At 38.5% G+C, this 19,952-nt stretch overlaps 1 protein-coding gene across 1 annotated transcript in view; it reads left to right on the top strand.

The window, feature by feature from the left end:
• LOC139968583 (anthrax toxin receptor 1-like) overlaps positions 1–19,211 on the top strand; it is a 29,899-nt gene extending 10,688 nt beyond the window's left edge. The window contains exons 3-16 of the mRNA XM_071972723.1: positions 24–101; positions 2,534–2,611; positions 4,041–4,147; positions 4,804–4,877; positions 5,428–5,580; positions 9,494–9,554; positions 10,209–10,307; positions 11,380–11,449; positions 11,746–11,827; positions 12,290–12,385; positions 14,790–14,909; positions 15,457–15,582; positions 16,127–16,207; positions 16,849–19,211. Coding sequence (XP_071828824.1) covers positions 24–101; positions 2,534–2,611; positions 4,041–4,147; positions 4,804–4,877; positions 5,428–5,580; positions 9,494–9,554; positions 10,209–10,307; positions 11,380–11,449; positions 11,746–11,827; positions 12,290–12,385; positions 14,790–14,909; positions 15,457–15,582; positions 16,127–16,207; positions 16,849–16,884 — 1,261 coding nt within the window. The 3' untranslated portion in view covers positions 16,885–19,211. The remainder of the gene's footprint in view (positions 1–23; positions 102–2,533; positions 2,612–4,040; positions 4,148–4,803; positions 4,878–5,427; positions 5,581–9,493; positions 9,555–10,208; positions 10,308–11,379; positions 11,450–11,745; positions 11,828–12,289; positions 12,386–14,789; positions 14,910–15,456; positions 15,583–16,126; positions 16,208–16,848) is intronic.
• The last annotated feature ends 741 nt before the right edge of the window (positions 19,212–19,952 follow it).

The following is a 19,952-nucleotide window of genomic DNA, read 5'->3' as shown; positions in this document are numbered from 1 at the left end:
AACAACTTCTGTTTCACTTCCAGTTCCTCCAGCGTAACAAATGAACACTTTCAGAAACAGACTGTGGATTTCGTGGAAGCTCTTGTCGGACGATTTACAAGGTAACCATAACAACAGGGTTGAGAGGTTAAATGATCGAGAAATTGGATTGTTTTTATTTCTTAAATAGTGCATATTGAAGTACCGCGTTGTGAAGGAAAAGACGTAATCTTGACTGTACGTAAACCGGATTTTAATACCACCTGCCAAATTATGCCATAATGAAAAATAAAATAGCCTTTACTAATTTGAATTTCTGTGATGAAATGTATACTTGTGTAGTAAAGACCGAAACTATGAATGCGGCGAGGGGAGAGGGGAGGTGTAGGGTGGGGTGGGGAGATATTTTTTCTGACTTCACAAGGTCTGTTAAACATCTGAAAGCCTCGCCCATACTTAGAATACCTTACCCTTACCTCGAATAAAATCCCGTTGTCCCGTCACCTACGTCAGAGGTTACACGTGCCAGTTCACCTCTAGCCAAAAATGCAGCTTTGTTTAAAAAAAATCTCCTTTGTAACTTTCAGCTTAAATTGATTCCATATAGGGTTTTTAAAAACAAAAAATTAGTTCATCTTGCGACTTTCTTTTCCCTCTGTAAGTTAAAATGGTCTCGCTCGGTCAGCAAACCTACAGATTATTAGCTAGAGTAAAATCAACAAACTAAGACGCCCTCTATTCCTCTGGTTCACTAAATGATTAATATTATAATAGCGAGTACTTATTGAATTAATATTCATATCCAAAATTTCGTCTCCCGAGCACGGTTTTACTTGGTAATTACATGGTAATTCAACTTGGAAAATTTCAAAAAGTTTTGATATTTACTTCATTGTTGGAAATGAGAGTTAGCTAATCTAGGGATTAATGTTCATTTGTTTGGAAGGAACTGTTGGATTGGTTAGCATCGATAAGATAATCACAATCAACTCAAAAGGCTGCTTTAAACTGACATCTGATTGAACTTTTGGAAATTTGAAGTGATTATGTTTTGGATCTGTAGACAGGACAAATCTAGGTGACACTACTTAAATCCTTTTAGAAAGACCTTGAATTACCGTTTGTGGAGCTAGATCTATTGATTATATAGGCCTATGTATATATATTTATAAAGTTACTCCGTTATGTAATGGTATATTATTCCGGAAGCATGTATGATCCCCTCAATTTGTGAGATTTACGTCAAGGTTTTACAACGGAAGCCAATAAACAAGAAAAGTACGCGAATTTGCGAAATAACATGTACAGGAGGTGTGTATATCAGAATTGCACGTATAGCTTAGCAGTTATCAGCCTATACAATGATACTTAATAATAAACCGATTTTGCGGGATCTTGCACTTTGGGTCGATGTACAAGAAGTTTCAGTGCATGCTTATAGCTGTAGGATCATATGCAGGAATTATAGTGTAGGTACTGGTTTATGAACATGTGTAGGCATGGGATCATGAACATAAGTATGATCCTGTGTAATTGTGAGGTCTTGTGTATAGCTTATGATCATGTGCATCTTCGGAAGTCTGTGTTAGTATAAGATCATGTGCAGGTTGATTGTCACATTCAGAGGTAGGATCATGGGTAGTTTCGGGATCGAAAATAGGTACGGGATCGTGTAATGTGCAGATGTGAGATTATGTACCAGTGAATGACAATATGCAGATGTGTGTTCGTAATTTCGTATATAGGAGCATGACATATGATCATATTGTAAGTTCGTCATTATCTATAGGTGCGGGATCATAAGTAGGTACGGACCGTGTAATGTGCATTATCATACTCAGACTTAGGATCATACGTAGTTTCGGGATCATGTGCCGATGTGAGATTATGTACCAGTGAATGACAATATGCAGATGTGTGTTCGTAATTTCGTATATAGGAGAATGACATATGATCATATTGTAAGTTCGTCATTATCTATAGGTGCGGGATCATAAGTAGGTACGGGACCGTGTAATGTTCATTATCATATTCAGACTTAGGATCATACGTAGTTTCGGGATCATGTGCCGATGTGCGATTATGTTCCAGTGAATGACAATATGCAGATGTGTGTTCGTATATAGGGGCATGACATAGGATCATATGTAGCCAAAGTTCTTCATCACCCATATGTGCGGGATCATAAGTAGGTACGGGACCGTGTAATGTGCATTATCATATTCAGACTTAGGATCATACGTAGTTTCGGGATCATGTGCAGATGTGAGATTATATACCAGTGAATGACCATATGCAGATATGTGTTCATATGTAGGGGCATGATCATGCTTTTACATTCGATCATATGAATATTCCGAATCATGTTTAAGTGCGGGATCATTATGTAGGTGCAGGATCATCTGCAGGTACATAATTATGATTACACTCAGGATCGTGGGTAGTTTCGGGATCACATGCATGCAGGTGTGGGATTATGTGTAAGGGCTAAACATATTAATATAGACCTTATATTATTGATCGTAATACTTGTTGTCCCTTACTTCATTTCTAGTGCCGATCTTCGAATATCCTTTATCAGCTTCTCCAGCGAGACTAGAGCGGAGACGATCCTTGAACTCACAGAGAATAGGTAAGGTCGAAGAGCGATGGGGTGGGGCTGGGTGGGGCTGGGGTGGGGTGGGAAGAGGGCGTCGGTGAGAAGGGAAGCTGCTACATATGTATCCCTACTTGTTTGGCCTGTAGAAAAGGTACAAGTATACATATAGGTCAGACCAATTGTAAGTGTGGTGATAAGATGACCCTTAAACGAACCGTAAGGTTAATTCTCGTACATGACTAAGCTTAGCAGATTCAGCATCCTTCAAGTTAAATACAATTATCGGATCTCTCACACCTTTTTATCCGAATAACCTTCCTCTACACCTCTCCACACTTCCACCTCCCTCAGTTCCTTCTCTTACACCCATGAGGGTAAGTGTGTATGAGTCGAATGAATTGATGCTTTCGTTTAACCGGATCTGGTTTAAACCTGATGGACATGAACGACTAGATGTGGTCTGAACAGAGGTGACCAGAACGTGGGTGACCGTCTAAATTATGGATTTCTGTTGTAGTAGCAGCAAAATCAAGCCACTTCAGCTAATTCTTGTCACGAAACTAAATCTGAATTTGTGTTTATGTTATGGAAACATTATCGGTAAATAGTTCTTTGGCATCGTTGACATATAGAGAGCTTACTTCATGGTACTATTATTAGTCATGAATATGCATATCGCCCCGGTTACTAATATCACTGATTACTCCAAGGAGTGATGTGACCGATTAGTCTGGCTTGAAAGTCAAACTGTTTATTTATTTTTTCATAAGATATTTGAAGAGTGGAATATAAGGACAAGGAAGGTTCCCAATGTGTTTCTAGGACTCTTGCCAACAGTAGCATATACCAATGCTTATTTTTCAGTCCAACCCGCTTAGAAGCCTAACATTTCATAGATACCTATGCATACACAGATAAGTATCTTTTACCAGATTAGAAAATTCAATACAGGATACGTTGTAGGCTGTGCCAAATGGAATCCATCAATATTCTTGATATTAGTTTCATGACACTTGAACAAAAACGGTTCGAGTTTCCTTTCATCAAGGAAATCTTTGCCAAGTAATTCTGCGGTCAAAAAGCTTAAAATAATTATAAAAGTTATTGGACTTTGTTTGTGTGTACAAGTACCGGGATAGTAACAGGATAGAACCACTCGAAGTGGAAGTTACTGGAGGCACTTTTTTCTAAGAAGAGACACAAATATTAACAAAAAACATTTTTTCTCAATAGAAAATGCTTTGGTCACGTGGTCCAATATGCAAAACAAAGAGAAAGGTAGAATGAACAAAAAAGTAATAAGTTATATAGTCAGAGAAGAGATGTTTTGTTGACTTAATGAAGCATAGGTTAAGTTCATTCAGTTACTATCAGTACATGTTACAATTATAAATGACTTTTAATTAAAATGACATCAAATCTTTTGCAAGTTGAAACAAATTTCCTCGTTTTTTATTTTCAGAGGGACGATACAGCGAGGAATTAAATCACTTAGGCAGCACGTCACAGGAGGCGGGACATTTCTGTATCCTGGTCTTCAATTAGCTAACGATCAAATCCAATATCGAGGTGAACCATTCTTAACTTTCATTTTTGTGATGAAGGGTAATATGGGGTGGGAGGGGAGGGGGAGGGGGGGGCGGTTGTTCGTGGCAAATGACGCCAAAAACATCGTGTCATAAGAAAGTATCCGTTGCGCCTTTTAAATTCAGTCATGTGGTTGTAAATATCATTAGCAGATTATAACATGAAATACTGCAGGTTTAGCGTCGACCTGCATGCAATACAGTATGTACTAAGCCGTCCGGTTCACTGATCCGACTCTGTTAATCGATCAGGATAATCTTGTGGATTAACAGACTGTGCGTGTTTTCGATCTCGATGCAGACAGATATATATCTTGTACTGGCCCAGGAATCACGGCTGTTAATTTACGTTTCTACGCGTATTCGCACCCACTGTACAATAGGACTATATCAGCAATAAAGATAGCAATGGATACATCCAATTATTTAGCGTAACAATCTCCGTGCGCTATATTAATGCGCGTTCGCAATCAAATACAGTTATATATTTTGAGTGTGTCTCCTCTAACACAGACAACGTGTGTTTTTGCTTTCAAGTGTCTATGATCCTAAGTCCACATATGATGACGTGATTGGTGAGTTGTCTCGTCACCAATAGTTTAGATGTTGCTTCAAGATTGTAAATTTTGTATTTTGTAGGTGGAGATGCTGCTAGTGTTATTATTGCTCTTACTGACGGTAAACTGGATGACAGAAGAGAAGCCACACAACAGGTTAGCTTACATTTCCCTGCCTTGTGTTTACAACACATCTTAGTCCTGTAACTGATATAACTCGATACATTAATACACACAGTGCATCAATTATATTTATTATTTAGCATTTCAAGGAAAAATTATATTGCCATTTCATTTGTTAATAATAAAATACGAGATTACGAACGAACAACAATATGGCGGCTATAATGGCGCAGTGCTAAAACGCCAGCAATTTTGTCAGGTCAGGTAGATGTGTAAGTGCAAAATTTTAGAGGAGACAGTTAAGAGAGGAATGAAGTGCAATATTTAATGTAGTGTTCATGTATAGCATTTGATATATACGCCACTTGGGCTGTTGGAGAGGGGTGGGGGTGGGGATGAGACGAGAGGAAGAGACGAGGGGAGGGGAGACGAGGGGAGGGGTTGTTTGAAGGATCAGTCGACCTGGCTCTCTAGTCATGCAGTGACGTTCGTTCTGCCTTAAATCATTACAAACATTTTAGGCTAGTTTTGCGGTTAAACATTGCCGCATATTGATAATCGTTTATGGCGCCCTCTATTACAGGCCGACAAATCACGGAAGATGGGCGCATCAGTGCTAGCTGTTCGAGTAGGAGAAAGTGAAGTCAGAGATCTACAAGACGTCGCTGATAAACCATCCAGAGAACATATATTCAGAGGGGATTCATTTAACGATCTCGAGAATATTATTGATAAGGTTAGTCAGTGTGGCGGTATGTCTCTACGTACGTCCGTTTCTCAAGTAAAAGAAGTCGTTAATCGAACCCTATCTGGAACGTTTCTTTGTCTCGGCACTGTGTATACAATGACGTAATGTGGGCTAATAGCACATGCTCTTCAGTTCTTAGTTTACGTAGGCTGCCATTTTGTAGGCCTGCTCATTATTTGAAAACGCGCTCAACTCACCATATCAATTCAATTCAAACTCACACACATTGCTGCTTGAGTCACACACATTGCTGTTTGAAACACGCATTGCTTTTTGAATCACACGCATTACTGCTTGAATCACACGCATTGATGTTTGAAACACGTTTGCACGCATCACTGATGGAATCGCACGCATTACTGCTTGCTTCACGCATTACCGCTTGAAACACGCATTACCGCTTTTATCACACGCAAAATAAATTGTAACAAAAGTGTCTGGGCAACATTTGATCACACTCGGATATAAATTATGTTACTTCTTCCTAAATTATCTAGATGTATATAAAAAACTATATTAAATGTCTTACTGTCATCAAAGGCAATTATTACTCGATCAATAATTCTCAATCGTTTGGAGAAATTGCTGAAAACGAGAGATCAAAATAACTTCTGCTTTAGCTGATTTCCTGGGTATTGTCAGCATCAAGCATTTTGTTCATAAACATTGCTTTCACCTTACCAGTAGAACTGCAAGGTTCTAATAGCAATGGTATTTCTCATGCAAACATGAGTGATTGTAAACCCACGTGGTGATTAATAAACATTTGCAAGGGGTGAAGTTACCCATTGACGTTCGTGTTGTTTCATCAGTACAGCGATATTTGCGTCAATTTAATATTCAAGGGATCAGTAGTCTAAAGACACGGTCAGATCACTCACTCATGCACTAGCCTGTCTGTCTGTCTGTGGCTTTGTTAAACACCGACTAAGTTTTTTTGTGACCTGGTAAAAAGCATTAATATCCAATTGATGAATTAAAGTTAGTCCCTTCTTTTAGTGGACAAAGCCACAGATGCTAAACACAGGATTGGAAACCTTGATAATGGTTTGAACATCTGTTGTTATCTCGGTCACAGTTCCTTGCCTATATGTCTGCTCGTCTGTAGATCTTGATTTGCCTTTCTCTTTGTCATACGTACATAATGCCACATGAAAAGGTTAAAGGCAACAATAATATCCGTATGCTTCCATCCGATGATTCTATGGGATTTTTATATTTTTCATATCTCGGTTTTCAAGGATCACTAAACAACTAAAAGCTACAGGATGGGATTCGCTACTTAATTTTTCAAAACCATATTTCACTCCCCGCCAAATTCATCCTATAGTAACTTATGCAATGGCTCTCCTCTCCGAGCGCAAATTATTTAAAATTAAAAGGTGCGATTAGCTGTCAATACGCCATGCTAGTTTATATCAATAACATTCGCCCGATCTTATTTACAAAGTAGCCTATACGATTGTGAGATACAGGTATGAATTTGTTTTAGACTTACGTGGAGTTTCGAATGTTGGGTTTGGAAAGTATCGTAACTTTTCCAGGCTTTAAGCATCTGCGATAAAAGTAAAGTAACAACACAGAGAAACATGTTGTTAGCAGTCAGATCAATTGTTTAAGTGGAATACCGTACTCAGCAAGTACAGTAAGATACTTTAAACAATGGCTCTTAATCTATGTATTCAGCTGTGTACAGGAAATATTATCAAACCGTGCAAACTGGCGTTCGTTTTGGCACAATTCGCGGTTAGTACAGGAAATTATCGAGTTGGATAAGGCATGTGACTTGAACGTAATATTTTTCGTATTCGTCACGGCCCAATACACGAAGTTGCATATAGTGTCTGAGTCACCGAGCTTTAAATAAATATAGAGTCGGGTTATACGAATAACCGACATGGGTAACCGAGTTTGTTTATATACATCTACAGTTCCTTTTTAACGTGTAATCGTGATCCTATCAATACCACCGGATTCTCACTGCTTCCCCTTCGTTTGGTTGCCAAGTTTGTATATAAAAAATCTGCCTGCGTAGCTGGACATGGTTTACAGGATATTGTTTGGATCCAAACACTTTCTTCCAGCACTGTTTATGACTGATGGCCCAGCATAAGTTCATTTTTGATTCCTTGACGGATGCAGAAGGAATTAATGCGATGGTGATGGCGTGTGTGTTTGTGTATGTGACACACTAACTTCATACTTGGTATGTGGATCCGTGTTATTGGGTACAAGAACCTTATTCTTTTCTGTGAAGTTCAATGGTCATTTGGGGTCAACAGAGGTCAAAGTATGAAAATCTTGCAAACACGATAACTGAAGAAGTACATCTTTCTGAACGTCATACTTAGTATGTAGATCCAGCTTGGTGAGTGCAAGAACCCTATTGACATTGGCACAGGTCAAAGGTCACATAAGGTCAACAGGTGTCAAAGTCTGAAATGAAAGCTACAATTAATCTGTAAATTTTCCAATGCTATGATTTTCCTTTGGTGAACATAGTTTGGTCAAATTCTCTTCAGTTTGGTTTTGTGAAAGGTCTCTAAAGCATACAAACATCTAGGAAATGAAATCTGCTTCAAATAATTTTTAGTGTTGCTTTAAACACTTTCAAGTGGCCTTTATGAGTTTTCACCCTCTGTGATTCAAGGGATTAACAGGTTATCTCAAATGGTCTCTAAATTGGCAATTTTCATGTGATATTTACTAGATAACTATTTCTTTGGCAGAAGGTTGTGAAAATATTTCACAATATATAAAAAATGTCATGTAACTCTCATTCATTAATAACAATTATTAAATGGATGGTTGGTGGCAAGCTGATTTGCTAGCTCAAAGTTGGTAAAGAAATTGTCCTATTATTCATACATCTATGTGACATGTGTCTATATTTCACATTGGAAGACTGTTCTTTCTGGATATTAAAACATTCATTTTGGAATAGAAGTTCTATACTTTAAAGTCCTAACCAGTGAATGAAATGGTTGATGCCCACAAGTGAGTGCTGCAAATAAGAGCTGGAAATCTCTGGTCTTTTCTGTTTCTCACTTAATACTTGGACAAATTCAGCTCAATTGCTCTACATTAGTCAGATAGTTATTTGGAATTTTGTTCAAATTGTATGTCAAGGAATCACAAAGCCAACTGGCTCTCTGGTTACGAATACGAGATATTTCATATATTTGTGTCCATGTTGTCAAAATGGGCAAGAAAAGTGATATCTGTAAACATTGTTGTGCATTTAGGTAGATGCAGGCGAAATCTTATGATCTACTTCGCTCCTCTCTTTACCTGTCTCCCACTCCACAACTACACATTGGAACGTTTTAGCACTGCGCCCTCGCTCCATGGGCACCGCCCACTTACTCCTTCTTCCGAATCTACCATTCAGGTAGATGCAGGTAGATGCAGGCAAAATATGATAGTCTATAAGATGTATAGTATTGTGGGATACATGCGTCGTCTATTTGGTTGACTACATCTAAGTACTCGATAAACTGACAATAGTATTATATGCGGCAGTCCCTTTTGGATAGATCGTGGCTAGGTGTGTATTATATGTGACGTATTCGTGAATCGCAAATATCTAACTAAATAAGTCTTTATTTTCGCTCGGATAGGTGGGGGGGGGGGGTATTGGTTGTGGGGTAACCGGAGACACTCCTGGTAGATTTCACAGCGGGCTGTGCGATGATGGGTACAATTTGAGCAACTCTGGGCTTAATGTTTGGGGTGGTTGATATGCAAGAATTATATGCAGCTTGTGGAATGGGCAATAAAAGTGAGGTTGTAAGAAGTTAATGTAGTGAGAGGAGATGATAAGATTTGTTAATAAATGAGGCTTAAATCACAAGATTTAATCAATATGAAGTCAAATTTTTATTCTCATTCCTCCTATCAGATTGTGAATACGTCTTGTGTGGAAATATTGGGTGCATCGCCTCTTACAGTTTGCACAGATGGTAAATATATCTTGTAAACATCGGATTTCTTACTAATTAAAAAAAAATCTTTGGCGCGATAAGGAGTGCCAACTGGCATCCACCTTATCCCATCACCACGTCCGTACCCATTAACCAACGTGGAACAATGTCAATATGTTAAGTTGGTAATGTACGCAAAATACTTGCAAAATATTAAAGCTTAATTTACTGGGTATTGCAACTTTGACCGTAACATCGATAATAAAATATGCACAACTCTGATAATTTTTGGGTCCGTCAGGGTATTGATTTAAATGCATAATAATATGTACGAATTCTCGATGATGTAATGGATGTATAGAAAAGCGAAACCCCCATAATTTGTTTGTCAGGTGAATTCGCGAAACCGGTAATAATACATAAACCACCATGGTTCCTTAGCAGGGAGTATGAACTTCCCACCGATAGTTCAACTCACCAGTTTGTTAGTTCAAGGTAACCAGCCGTTTGTGATAAGCGATCCATTACCATAACCAACGGAAAGCACTTAACCACCAGTGGTGGTTATTATACTGTATGTCATGATTAAATGAAGGTTAAAAGACTAATGGTATGAACTATCCAAAACCACTTCTTAACTTCTGCTTCAAATTCAAATCTTTTTTCTCTCCTTTTTTGTTTCTTGTTTCACAGAAATTTACAATATTACAATCTTCGGAAATGGTTTTACGAAGACGTCCGATCTTGGCAAAGTGATCTGTAATTTTCGTTTAAATGATACAGATAACCAAGGTGATTGAACGACACATTAGCAACCTTTAAAAGTCTGCCTAAAATAAACCAACGAGGATTTAGATTTAGAAACCCATCAGCTTTTTTATTTCAGTTAGCAATTTCTAGCATTGTTATCAAATTTGCCGGGTGTAGCGCACATTATGTCTTCAGTTCATCAAACTCAGACATTGAACTATAATTTGTAGTCACCAAATGAAATTAATTTCTGAGTAATTGAAACGTTCATACGTTTCTTGATTCTTCGTTGCCTGTAGTTTTATGAGATAATTGACAAAGCAGTCCTTCAGACCACATCGGTACTTGATAAGCTTAAATTACATGCCTATAGGAACAGTGAGACAAACATCAAAGCTTATATATGTATACTTCAGTTTTAAATGAAAACAATTGAAGTTATTGGTGAAGAGTCACTTGTATCGAACAATACTAGTTCAGTTGTTGGTGACATATTTGCCCTCAGACTCTAGACGTCAAATACAATGCTTACTCGGAACCCTTTGTGATTCCTTCAGCCGGATCTCGAAAGAGATACTTTGAACAGACTTTATGTTAATGAAATGGAGGTAAACGACAAATAAGGCAAATATATAATTGAAAACGTAATGGGTTAGAAAATCCTAGAACAGTCAAAAAACTTCCAGCTATATGTGTATGTATGTCGTCACAGACTATTATGCGATAGAAATTTCCAAGTTAAATGGGTGATTTGCATAGTTCATTTCCTAGCTTCGGTTCAAGCTATTCAGATAAGAAAAACTTCCTTTTTTCCCTTTGTTTTTACAGTATCCTCTTTTGGTTTCGATGACAAGAGAAACCTCTGCAGTCATTATAGCGTGTGTGTATATGTATGAGTGCGTGTGTGAGTGAGGCCTTGCTTGTTGACACGATATCTCACGAAGGGTAACTTTGGGGAATCTCATACCTGACATGTAGTAGCCCCATATTGAGTAGAAGAACCCTATTGCTTTTGGTGAAGGCCAAAGGTCATTTCAGGACACCCAAAATGATTGAAAACGTTTCTTTTCCTGCACAACAAAATGAACAGTTTCTTTTAATTCCTATATTTCAGAGGTCAGGCCTTATTCTGTTAATTCAACTCACTTAACCTGCCCAGTACCAATGATAGAAGAGGATGGAAGGTAAGGGCTCCCTCTACTTACGTCACTGTTCATTCTACGTTAAATGACGGAGTATACACCTCTGCACTGAACAAAATAATAATAATAATAATCATGTACATTCCCTATATGTCTCTAGTTCCATAAATGGAATGTTTGACAGATAATGCATTTCTAATTTGTTGGAAGATTCTCGTTTAACTTTTGTTGCTATAGATGTTTCTATATTCTTGTTGCTTGTATTGTTGTTGCTGTCACCATTGTCGTTCAAGATTTCAAAGGTTATGATTATTTATTTATACCTTTCTTATTTTTAGTTTCGTGGTCCTTCAAGTCTCAGTAAATGGGATCTCCTTCATCTCCAGTAATGTAACCATTACTGCTGAGGGATGTGAGCCGGTACGTCATATATTGTTTTCTATGTAGTAAATCCCACTTCTGCCACCATGGGTATATATATGATATATATATATATAAATATATATATATATACATACATACATATATATATTTGTTTTCGCAATAATTGATTTGTTCATAACTTGTTGATAACTTCTTGTTCTATTTAGTCAAACAAACGAATTTACATTATTTTTAAACCAAAATTGAATGTAGATGAAACCAACTTGACTTGTATAGATCAATGAACTAACCGGAAATGAACTACGTTGGTGAACAGGAGCGGTGGGTGTAACTTCACTGAGTAATAAACGCGAAGACAAGTGATGAAAACGCTCCTATCAAACAGAAAAAGGGAAAGTGAAGGTTAAACTGGTTGACGTTCCCGTCCAATAATAGGCTACGTCCAGTTTTCTCAGATATATTGTCTTCTTATCTCTTTCCTTTATTTTGTTTTTTTAGCCTAATATTGGTGGCGTCCTTCTTGGTTTGTTCCTTGCACTCCTTATCATTGGTCTCATTGCTGCTTGGTGGTTCTGGAATGTCCTCTGTTGTGTGGTAAGTCTTTTGTTTGAACCTATGTATGGCTTTCCTCTCCTCTCCTCTCCTCTCCTCTCCTCTCCTCTCCTCTCCTCTCCTCTCCTCTCCTCTCCTCTCCTCTCCTCTCCTCTCCTCTCCTCTCCTCTCCTCTCCTCTCCTCTCCTCTCCTCTCCTCTCCTCTCCTCTCCTCTCCTCTCCTCTCCTCTCCTCTCCTCTCCTCTCCTCTCCTCTCCTCTCCTCTCCTCTCCTCTCCTCTCCTCTCCTCTCCTCTCCTCTCCTCTCCTCTCCTCTCCTCTCCTCTCCTCTCCTCTCCTCTCCTCTCCTCTCCTCTCCTCTCCTCTCCTCTCCTCTCCTCTCCTCTCCTCTCCTCTCCTCTCCTCTCCTCTCCTCTCCTCTCCTCTCCTCTCCTCTCCTCTCCTCTCCTCTCCTCTCCTCTCCTCTCCTCTCCTCTCCTCTCCTCTCTCCAACCACTATGAAAAGGAATATTCTAGTATTTGTCTCATCATTCTCTACATATCGTGTGGTTTAATGACATTTTCCTACATGTTGATAAGCAGAAAATTTCTAAAAATACATTTTTAGGGTTTGTTTTAACCTAAGACGTCATCAATCACGATGGCACAGATTTCATGGTCAGGCACCTACCCACCAAGTTTGAACTTGATTAAAGTTAAGGTCGAGTTCGCGACGCACTTTTCTGCTCACTCTCTCACTCACACACACACGCACACACACACCAACACACACTGTAACTGAAACTGAAGAACAATATCTCAACTCCCTATACATTACATGTAGAGAGAGACCAGATAACAATTGTCAACCAAATAAACTAAACTAACCGGTTTGATGTTTTATCAACTAAATTAAACGTGACGTCATCTTGACTGATTCCTTTTAACTTTGTCTTTCTGTTTCGTTCTGTTCCTTATTGCTTTGTGTTTCTTTTTTTAGCTTTGTATTTCTTTCTGTAATCGTTTATTTTTTTATTCATGGGATCTTCCAACAATAGCAGCTCCATAACTTCCTCGTTCTGCCTCTAGTATAATCCAGTATAATCTAGTATTTAGTATAATATTGTTATTAAATGAAAGCGAAACTGAAACTAAAACAGTTCCCATTTACTTACAAAAATCATATTTACCAAACTATACCCAATTTGTATTTAATCCTGGTAACACTTATGCATTATCGAACCTCAATGCATTTTAGTATTATTGTTTGAAGTATTCCCTATATCGTTGAAAATAAGTTGAACCAAAACAGCATGAAAAATAAATGTTGATTATCCCAAGTGGGTGGTATAGAAACATCCCCAACATTAATCCTCTGACGAACATTATTGACTTTCTGACTTCCTTGACGCATGGTAACATCAAGGAAATATCAAAGAATGATATTTGGGGAAATATAGCCAATTTTAGTAACTGAGGCATTTCCTAACCTTTTGAAATGGAAGAGACGATATTTAATGTGCAGCTCTATCCGTGTACATGTTTAGAGTTTTTATTTTTATTTGGGGGAGGGGGGGGGGGGCTATCACCTCTCTTATAATCTACCATCATTTTGTACTGTTGAATGGAGAAATATTACACCCTGTCAAAAATGTTGAAATAATTCTCTGTCTGTTATTCATTGGCTCTATCGTACATATCGCAATAGATTGAAGATGTATATTGATCGATTGAATTCAAATAATAGGTGATCAATATATCCGGTCAGAGATCGATGACGGTGTACAGAATTCGTTCAATTTTTAATATTAATTATCTAAATTGTTGACAAAGACAAATAGATTTTAAAATGAAGTTTGGACATTATTCATCAGAAGACTTGCACCCCGTACATTATACTCAAAATAGGTGATAGGCCTATTTCATTTGCAAAAGAATGGGTTATCTCATGTGTTTCTTGATCAATGTGTTCCAGTTATTGATAGATTGATGGATCGATTGTGTGATCGATCACGAATATTGACTAATAATGATAGATTAATATGAGGATATCTGAGGTGCCGGCCCAAACACATAACGAACTAATGTTCGTTTGCACTAGAGGGGATTTCCGCAGGTCAGTGCACTATACATGCAGAAAATGAAACCCTGCTATGTATTTGCACACGGTGGCTAGGTACGTTATAACAGGTACGGCATCATAACATGGGAGTATGACAGGTGGTATGTGTGTGTGAGGTGTGCATGGGGTAGGGGGGGGGGGGTAGGGAAGAGTGGAGGTAATGACGGGGTCAATATAAAGTCTTTCTTCATTGACAAAAGCTTTGGGGCCTCCAATTGCCCTGTCCCACCTCCTTCCCACACAGGATTTCGTCAAAAGTGGAATACAACCACATAACCATCAAAGTAATCGCTTCTAGTAACTCATTCCGATATTTTTACAGGACGTTTGTTTTTCTATTTTTCAGGTTGTGACTAAGCCTGCTGCACCCAAGCCAGTTCCTCCCTCCCCCAACAACAAGCAATGGCCAGTAGTGGATGCCTCTCTGTATGGTGGAGGTGGACCAGGGGGTATGAGACCTGTCACGGTGAGTCTCGTATGATAGTTTCAATATTGAGAAGTGTTAACGTTCGTGTCATGTCATGGCAGTGGGAACACGTTTGTAGCAGCTATAACACTACAGTTCAATACTTAGATGTGTTCAGAAAGCGTAACAAGTACAACGTGTATTCTATACGTGGAGAATTCTTGTCACGCACATAAGAAAACCGTACTACGTAATCTCATTGGACCGTGTCTAGCGTGACGTCACTAGGCGACTCTTCATGGTTTGGAGAGCACGATAATATGTAGCCTTATCGTATACCTTTTGTTATATTGTGGTATTTGAACAATTGTCTGTCATTGTCTGCATATCGTTGGGTTCGTTTTGTGTCATTTTTTAGGGGTTATGGTGGGGTTAGGGGGTGATGGTGGGGTTAGGGGGTGGTGGTGGGGTTAGGGGGTGGTGGGGTTAGGGGGTGGTGTGTGCGTGCGTGCGTGGGAGACCTGTAGGATATCGATGGAACGCCACCTTTCGTTACTACGAACTGTCTAAGATCTGAATGGTGCTATGTTGATCGTTTACGACACAGGTTCGATGGGGTCAGGGTGGTTCTACGGAGGCCGCCTCTCATCTGGAGAAAGCTAAGAATGCAGAGGTTGTCGCAATGATTGATGAATCTGAAAACTTACCATCGACACCAAAGCCAAGCTTCAAGGTAATACAGCTGTATCATTTCTTCAGGAAGAGGGTGACGGGTGGGTGGAGAATGTTCATCCAAGTTGCTTTGACAGGCTCCTGACTTACAGTCAAGGGTTTTAAGTACAAAGAATGTATTTTTTTGTTGTATTGGGGGAGAGTAGGGTGGTATGAACGGTGCACATGTGGTGCCTAATGACTTTGTGGAAGGGAAAAGTGTATAGTGTAAGTCGTGAGTCACTGTTGTATGCAACGGTTAGAATCTGAGAGATGACATCACTGAAACTGATGAGAACAAATCTGATCTTATAGTGGACTACATGCATGCAGGGTTAGACTTAAAACAGCCGTTTCGTATAGATTAAGCGCGGGAAGTTCAATGTCTCAGATTGGAATAAATTTGTCCTTGCTCCTAAAGATGCTACATATTAATATGGGTAGGGATACTGAGATTTTATTTGCAAGCATCACTAGCCAAAACCCTGATTGAATAAAAGATCTTCAACGTTAAATTGAGTAGGCCACACAATTACTAAAAATTGAAATTGCTTTTCTTATTTCAGGATAAACTGGCGGCTTTTTTTGCTCCTTTAAAGTCATTATACGAACGAGTGTCTGTAATGAGACCAGCGCCCGAGGACAAGGTAAGAAAACTGATTTGATTTCAATATATATCAACACTTCACAAGGAGTATTTAGAGCATTGTACATTTTGTATGTGTGTGTGGGGAGGGGGGGTTGTGGTGGGGGAGGGGAGCGTATAGACTGGAAACGTGACAAGATTTCGCAGGGAGTGTGCGAGTGTTCAGTAATAAATTAATGTTAGAAATTCTCTATGAAAGATTAATATTTAATTTGGTGAGTCAATCACTCTAGGATACGTGCACATGCAGGGTTTCAAAGGTGGGGCCATTTCTTTAACCCCACCTCCAACTGATTTATTTAGGGATATGAATCGTTTGGAAGGGCCAGAAACGGGTCCGTATTGCATAGTCCGATATGGGGGAAGGGAGTCTACAATAAAATATAAGTTAAAGAATCAAATGTTGCATTCTTAAAAATATTTCTACTATAAGTTAGGTCTAAACGAAATGTTATGCTATAGAAACACTCTTGAATTAGTTTGTACTTTTTAGATTGCCATTTGGGTCTAATCAACCTAATTTCCTCTGCTCATCGATTTCACGGAAATTAAATCAATCTCGTTTCATTTCGTCGTAACATCAACAATGGAAATAAACAATTGATGAATTTACCTGCCATTGTTTTTGTTCGTTCTTTGCAGGGCAAATGTATGAGAGTTCAAAGGGAGAGACTGTGATGTCATCATGGGGAGTAGATGTGCCGCTGATTTGCAATAGTAGTTTTAATATTAATATTATTATTATTTTTAATCATTATTATTAATGGCTACAAGATCATATTACTCCTGGTTAGTGATCAAACCAAATATGTTCCATCTCCTTGTATATAGTTTTTGTTTCTGTTATGTTCTTTAACTTGCTCATTATCCCTGTGAATGACGTCATTCATGCATATCTCTTTATATATTGTGTCAGTGTGCCGCCCCTTTTCTCAATTTAGGAGTCTTTTATTTACCGGTCAGTGGCTTTCACCCTGTCTCGCTGAAGCGCCTTTCGGCGGAAACAACTATTTATGAGACAATCTATGTCTATGGCCGCCCCTTTAACAGATGAGCGTGCATAGTCGGCTTTGCATAAATTGAAGTGATGAAATGTAATGAAATATCAAACTTTTCTTGAAAGGTTTCTCACTTTTCTTTCGCAATTCCCCACCCCTTGCTCATCCCCTTCCATACCCCTCCTCCTTCCCCGCCCCCCTCAAGGAGATGGACAGAGGAAGGGGTGGGTACGAGTACAAATAAATAATTGAGAAATTTCCTCACATTTGGATTGTATAAAATGTAATCAATTTAAGTACTCAATAACACACTGTGTGTAATTATTAAGACGGGAAATTTACTGTCAACGACTCTGGTGTGGTCCACTTCCTACGATTAAGCAAAGGCTATCTACTATTGTATGTAATATGTGGATTTGTAGAGTGTATTTTGTGTAGTGTACAGCTCTCCTGAACGAACTCTATTGTGTCTTTTACATTCAGTTACATGAATACCTCGGACAATGGAAACATTCTTCTTCTTCTTCTTATATGCAGTCTTTTGTATATATGTCTGGTTTTGGAATATCGTTGAACACATTGCTCACATCGTGATGTCACGAGGTTTATGTTTATTCATTATTTTGACTCTTAAAGAAAGGAAGCCCGTTGTGACGTCATGTTTGCTTAATTTTAAGAAATAATGCTGAACATACATTTGCTGTCTGTCTACCAGAAGGAAGGCTCATGTTGATTTCAGTTTGTGCTAATTTAAGTAGCTAGCTTCAAATCACTAGCTAATTCAGTTATTTTGGAACTATCAGTTCATATCACGAAGTTTGCATACAAATACGTCTTGCAGGGGAAAGAAACTGCAATGTTATTTGTAAACCATATATTTGCATAATATTGTCAATGCGGCCTGCCTGCCTATATGTAGACACAGGAAACCAGTTTCCATTGGCTGTAAAGCAGGGTTTCCCTAACTTTATCCCCCCACGAACCCCCTGTGGATGTCAGAGTTGTCCACGAACCCCCAACTTTTCGAGACACGATCTGAGTCATTATACTATCATGCGGATAACAGTGCTTCGATCAAGTTCACAGTGTAATAATGTAATGAAATATACACGGTACGGTACTACTATGGCAACATACATGCGTATGGAACGCGAAAAGAGTTTGTCGATAGGTATGACTTTTGTACATTACTTAATTATATGATATTTCAGAGTTTAGTTCAACAAAAAGTACTCAAGTTTTGACTCTCAGAAACGTCTCACGAACCCCCTGGGTGGACTCACGCACCCCCTGGGGGTTCATGCACCCCAGTTAGGGAACCCCTGCTGTAAAGGGAAGTGTATAGAGGGGGAGAGGGGGGGTAGGTTTTCGTGAAATATGTTCAGCTTACCGCACAGTCAGGAATAAATTATTCCTAACTTTGTTTGATAAAATTGGCGCTTGTTTCCTGCGTTTGTTTCACAATGCATGTTCCTGTTCCAATGCATGTTCCTGTTCGCGAGTTCCTGCTTGCAGGGGGATCTTAAATACATACATACAAACATATATATGTTCAATTAGTGAAAGGCTAACACACTCTTTATTGTTTTAATTATAATACAACTAAGTTAATAACTGACACTGTTACATATAACAAATGCTTGCTGTATATGATTTCATCTCTTCAAAACTGTCCTTCATTTTTATTTTGTCGTTTTTATTATCCTCATTATTATAATTTTCTGAGTATTTTGTAGTAGCATATCGCCTCCCAATTCACAGCAGGACTGTGTACATATATACTATGTAATTACGGCATTGTATATACTTAATATGTAGTTATTTGCGAGTTTGCTTTTCTGTACAAGCCTGAAGAATATTATTAAACGTCCGAAGAATTGTTATAAATTGTATGTAAATGTGTTGATGAACATCGAGTCTATGTTATATCATTACTTTCGGTTTTTTGTACTAAAGTAAAGCATTGAACGAGTGCTACGAAAAAAAATTATACAAGAGTTGTTTTCACTCGTAAGTCATTTGTCTTTAATTAATTAGGAAAATGAAATATATCTTGTCTCTGTAAAACGTTCTTCACATAATTATGAAGAAGTCACAAGTCAGAAAATATAGCTGGAACTAATCAAATAATTGCTCCTCCCTATAAGAAGAAGAACAATTGGAAGTGAGACGGTCGGGGAGGGGATTGAAGGGGAGGGGCAGTGAGTCAATTGGGGAGGGGATTGAAGGGGCAGTGAGGCAGTCGGGGAAGGGAATGAAGGGGCAGTTAGGCAGTTGGGGAGGGCATTGCAGGGTATCTATGCGTCTATGAAATCACCATTTTTGATACCACTCCATTAAAATGAATAATAAAAACCATGGAATTTGTCAAACGCTGATGTTTTTCTTACAAAGAAGAAATAAAAGCACAAGATTTTCAATTCTAAATCCACGTATTTAATATAGCTATGTCCAGTAGCTAGGTGAAAATAAATGCCATGTTGGTCAGCATTTCTGAAACCTCCTTTAAGTTCAAGTGCTCTATTTCAGGAATTAATGTTCATTTACTCATAGTAGCTGTAAGCCTAGGTCAGGCAACATTAAGTCTTACGTGATCAGATAAAATTAAGAAAAACAATACGACAGATGTAATATACCTTCCTGCAACATGACCCGCAGATTATTGTTTTAACTTTGACCACCATTTGACCTTTGCTCCTTGTAAGTGACATTCCACGTCAACTCATGACCCTACTGTCATCAACTCTC

Source organism: Apostichopus japonicus, chromosome 6 (assembly GCF_037975245.1).
Source record: "Apostichopus japonicus isolate 1M-3 chromosome 6, ASM3797524v1, whole genome shotgun sequence".
NCBI lineage: Eukaryota > Metazoa > Echinodermata > Holothuroidea > Aspidochirotida > Stichopodidae > Apostichopus > Apostichopus japonicus.
This window is presented reverse-complemented; position numbering and strand designations above follow the sequence as displayed.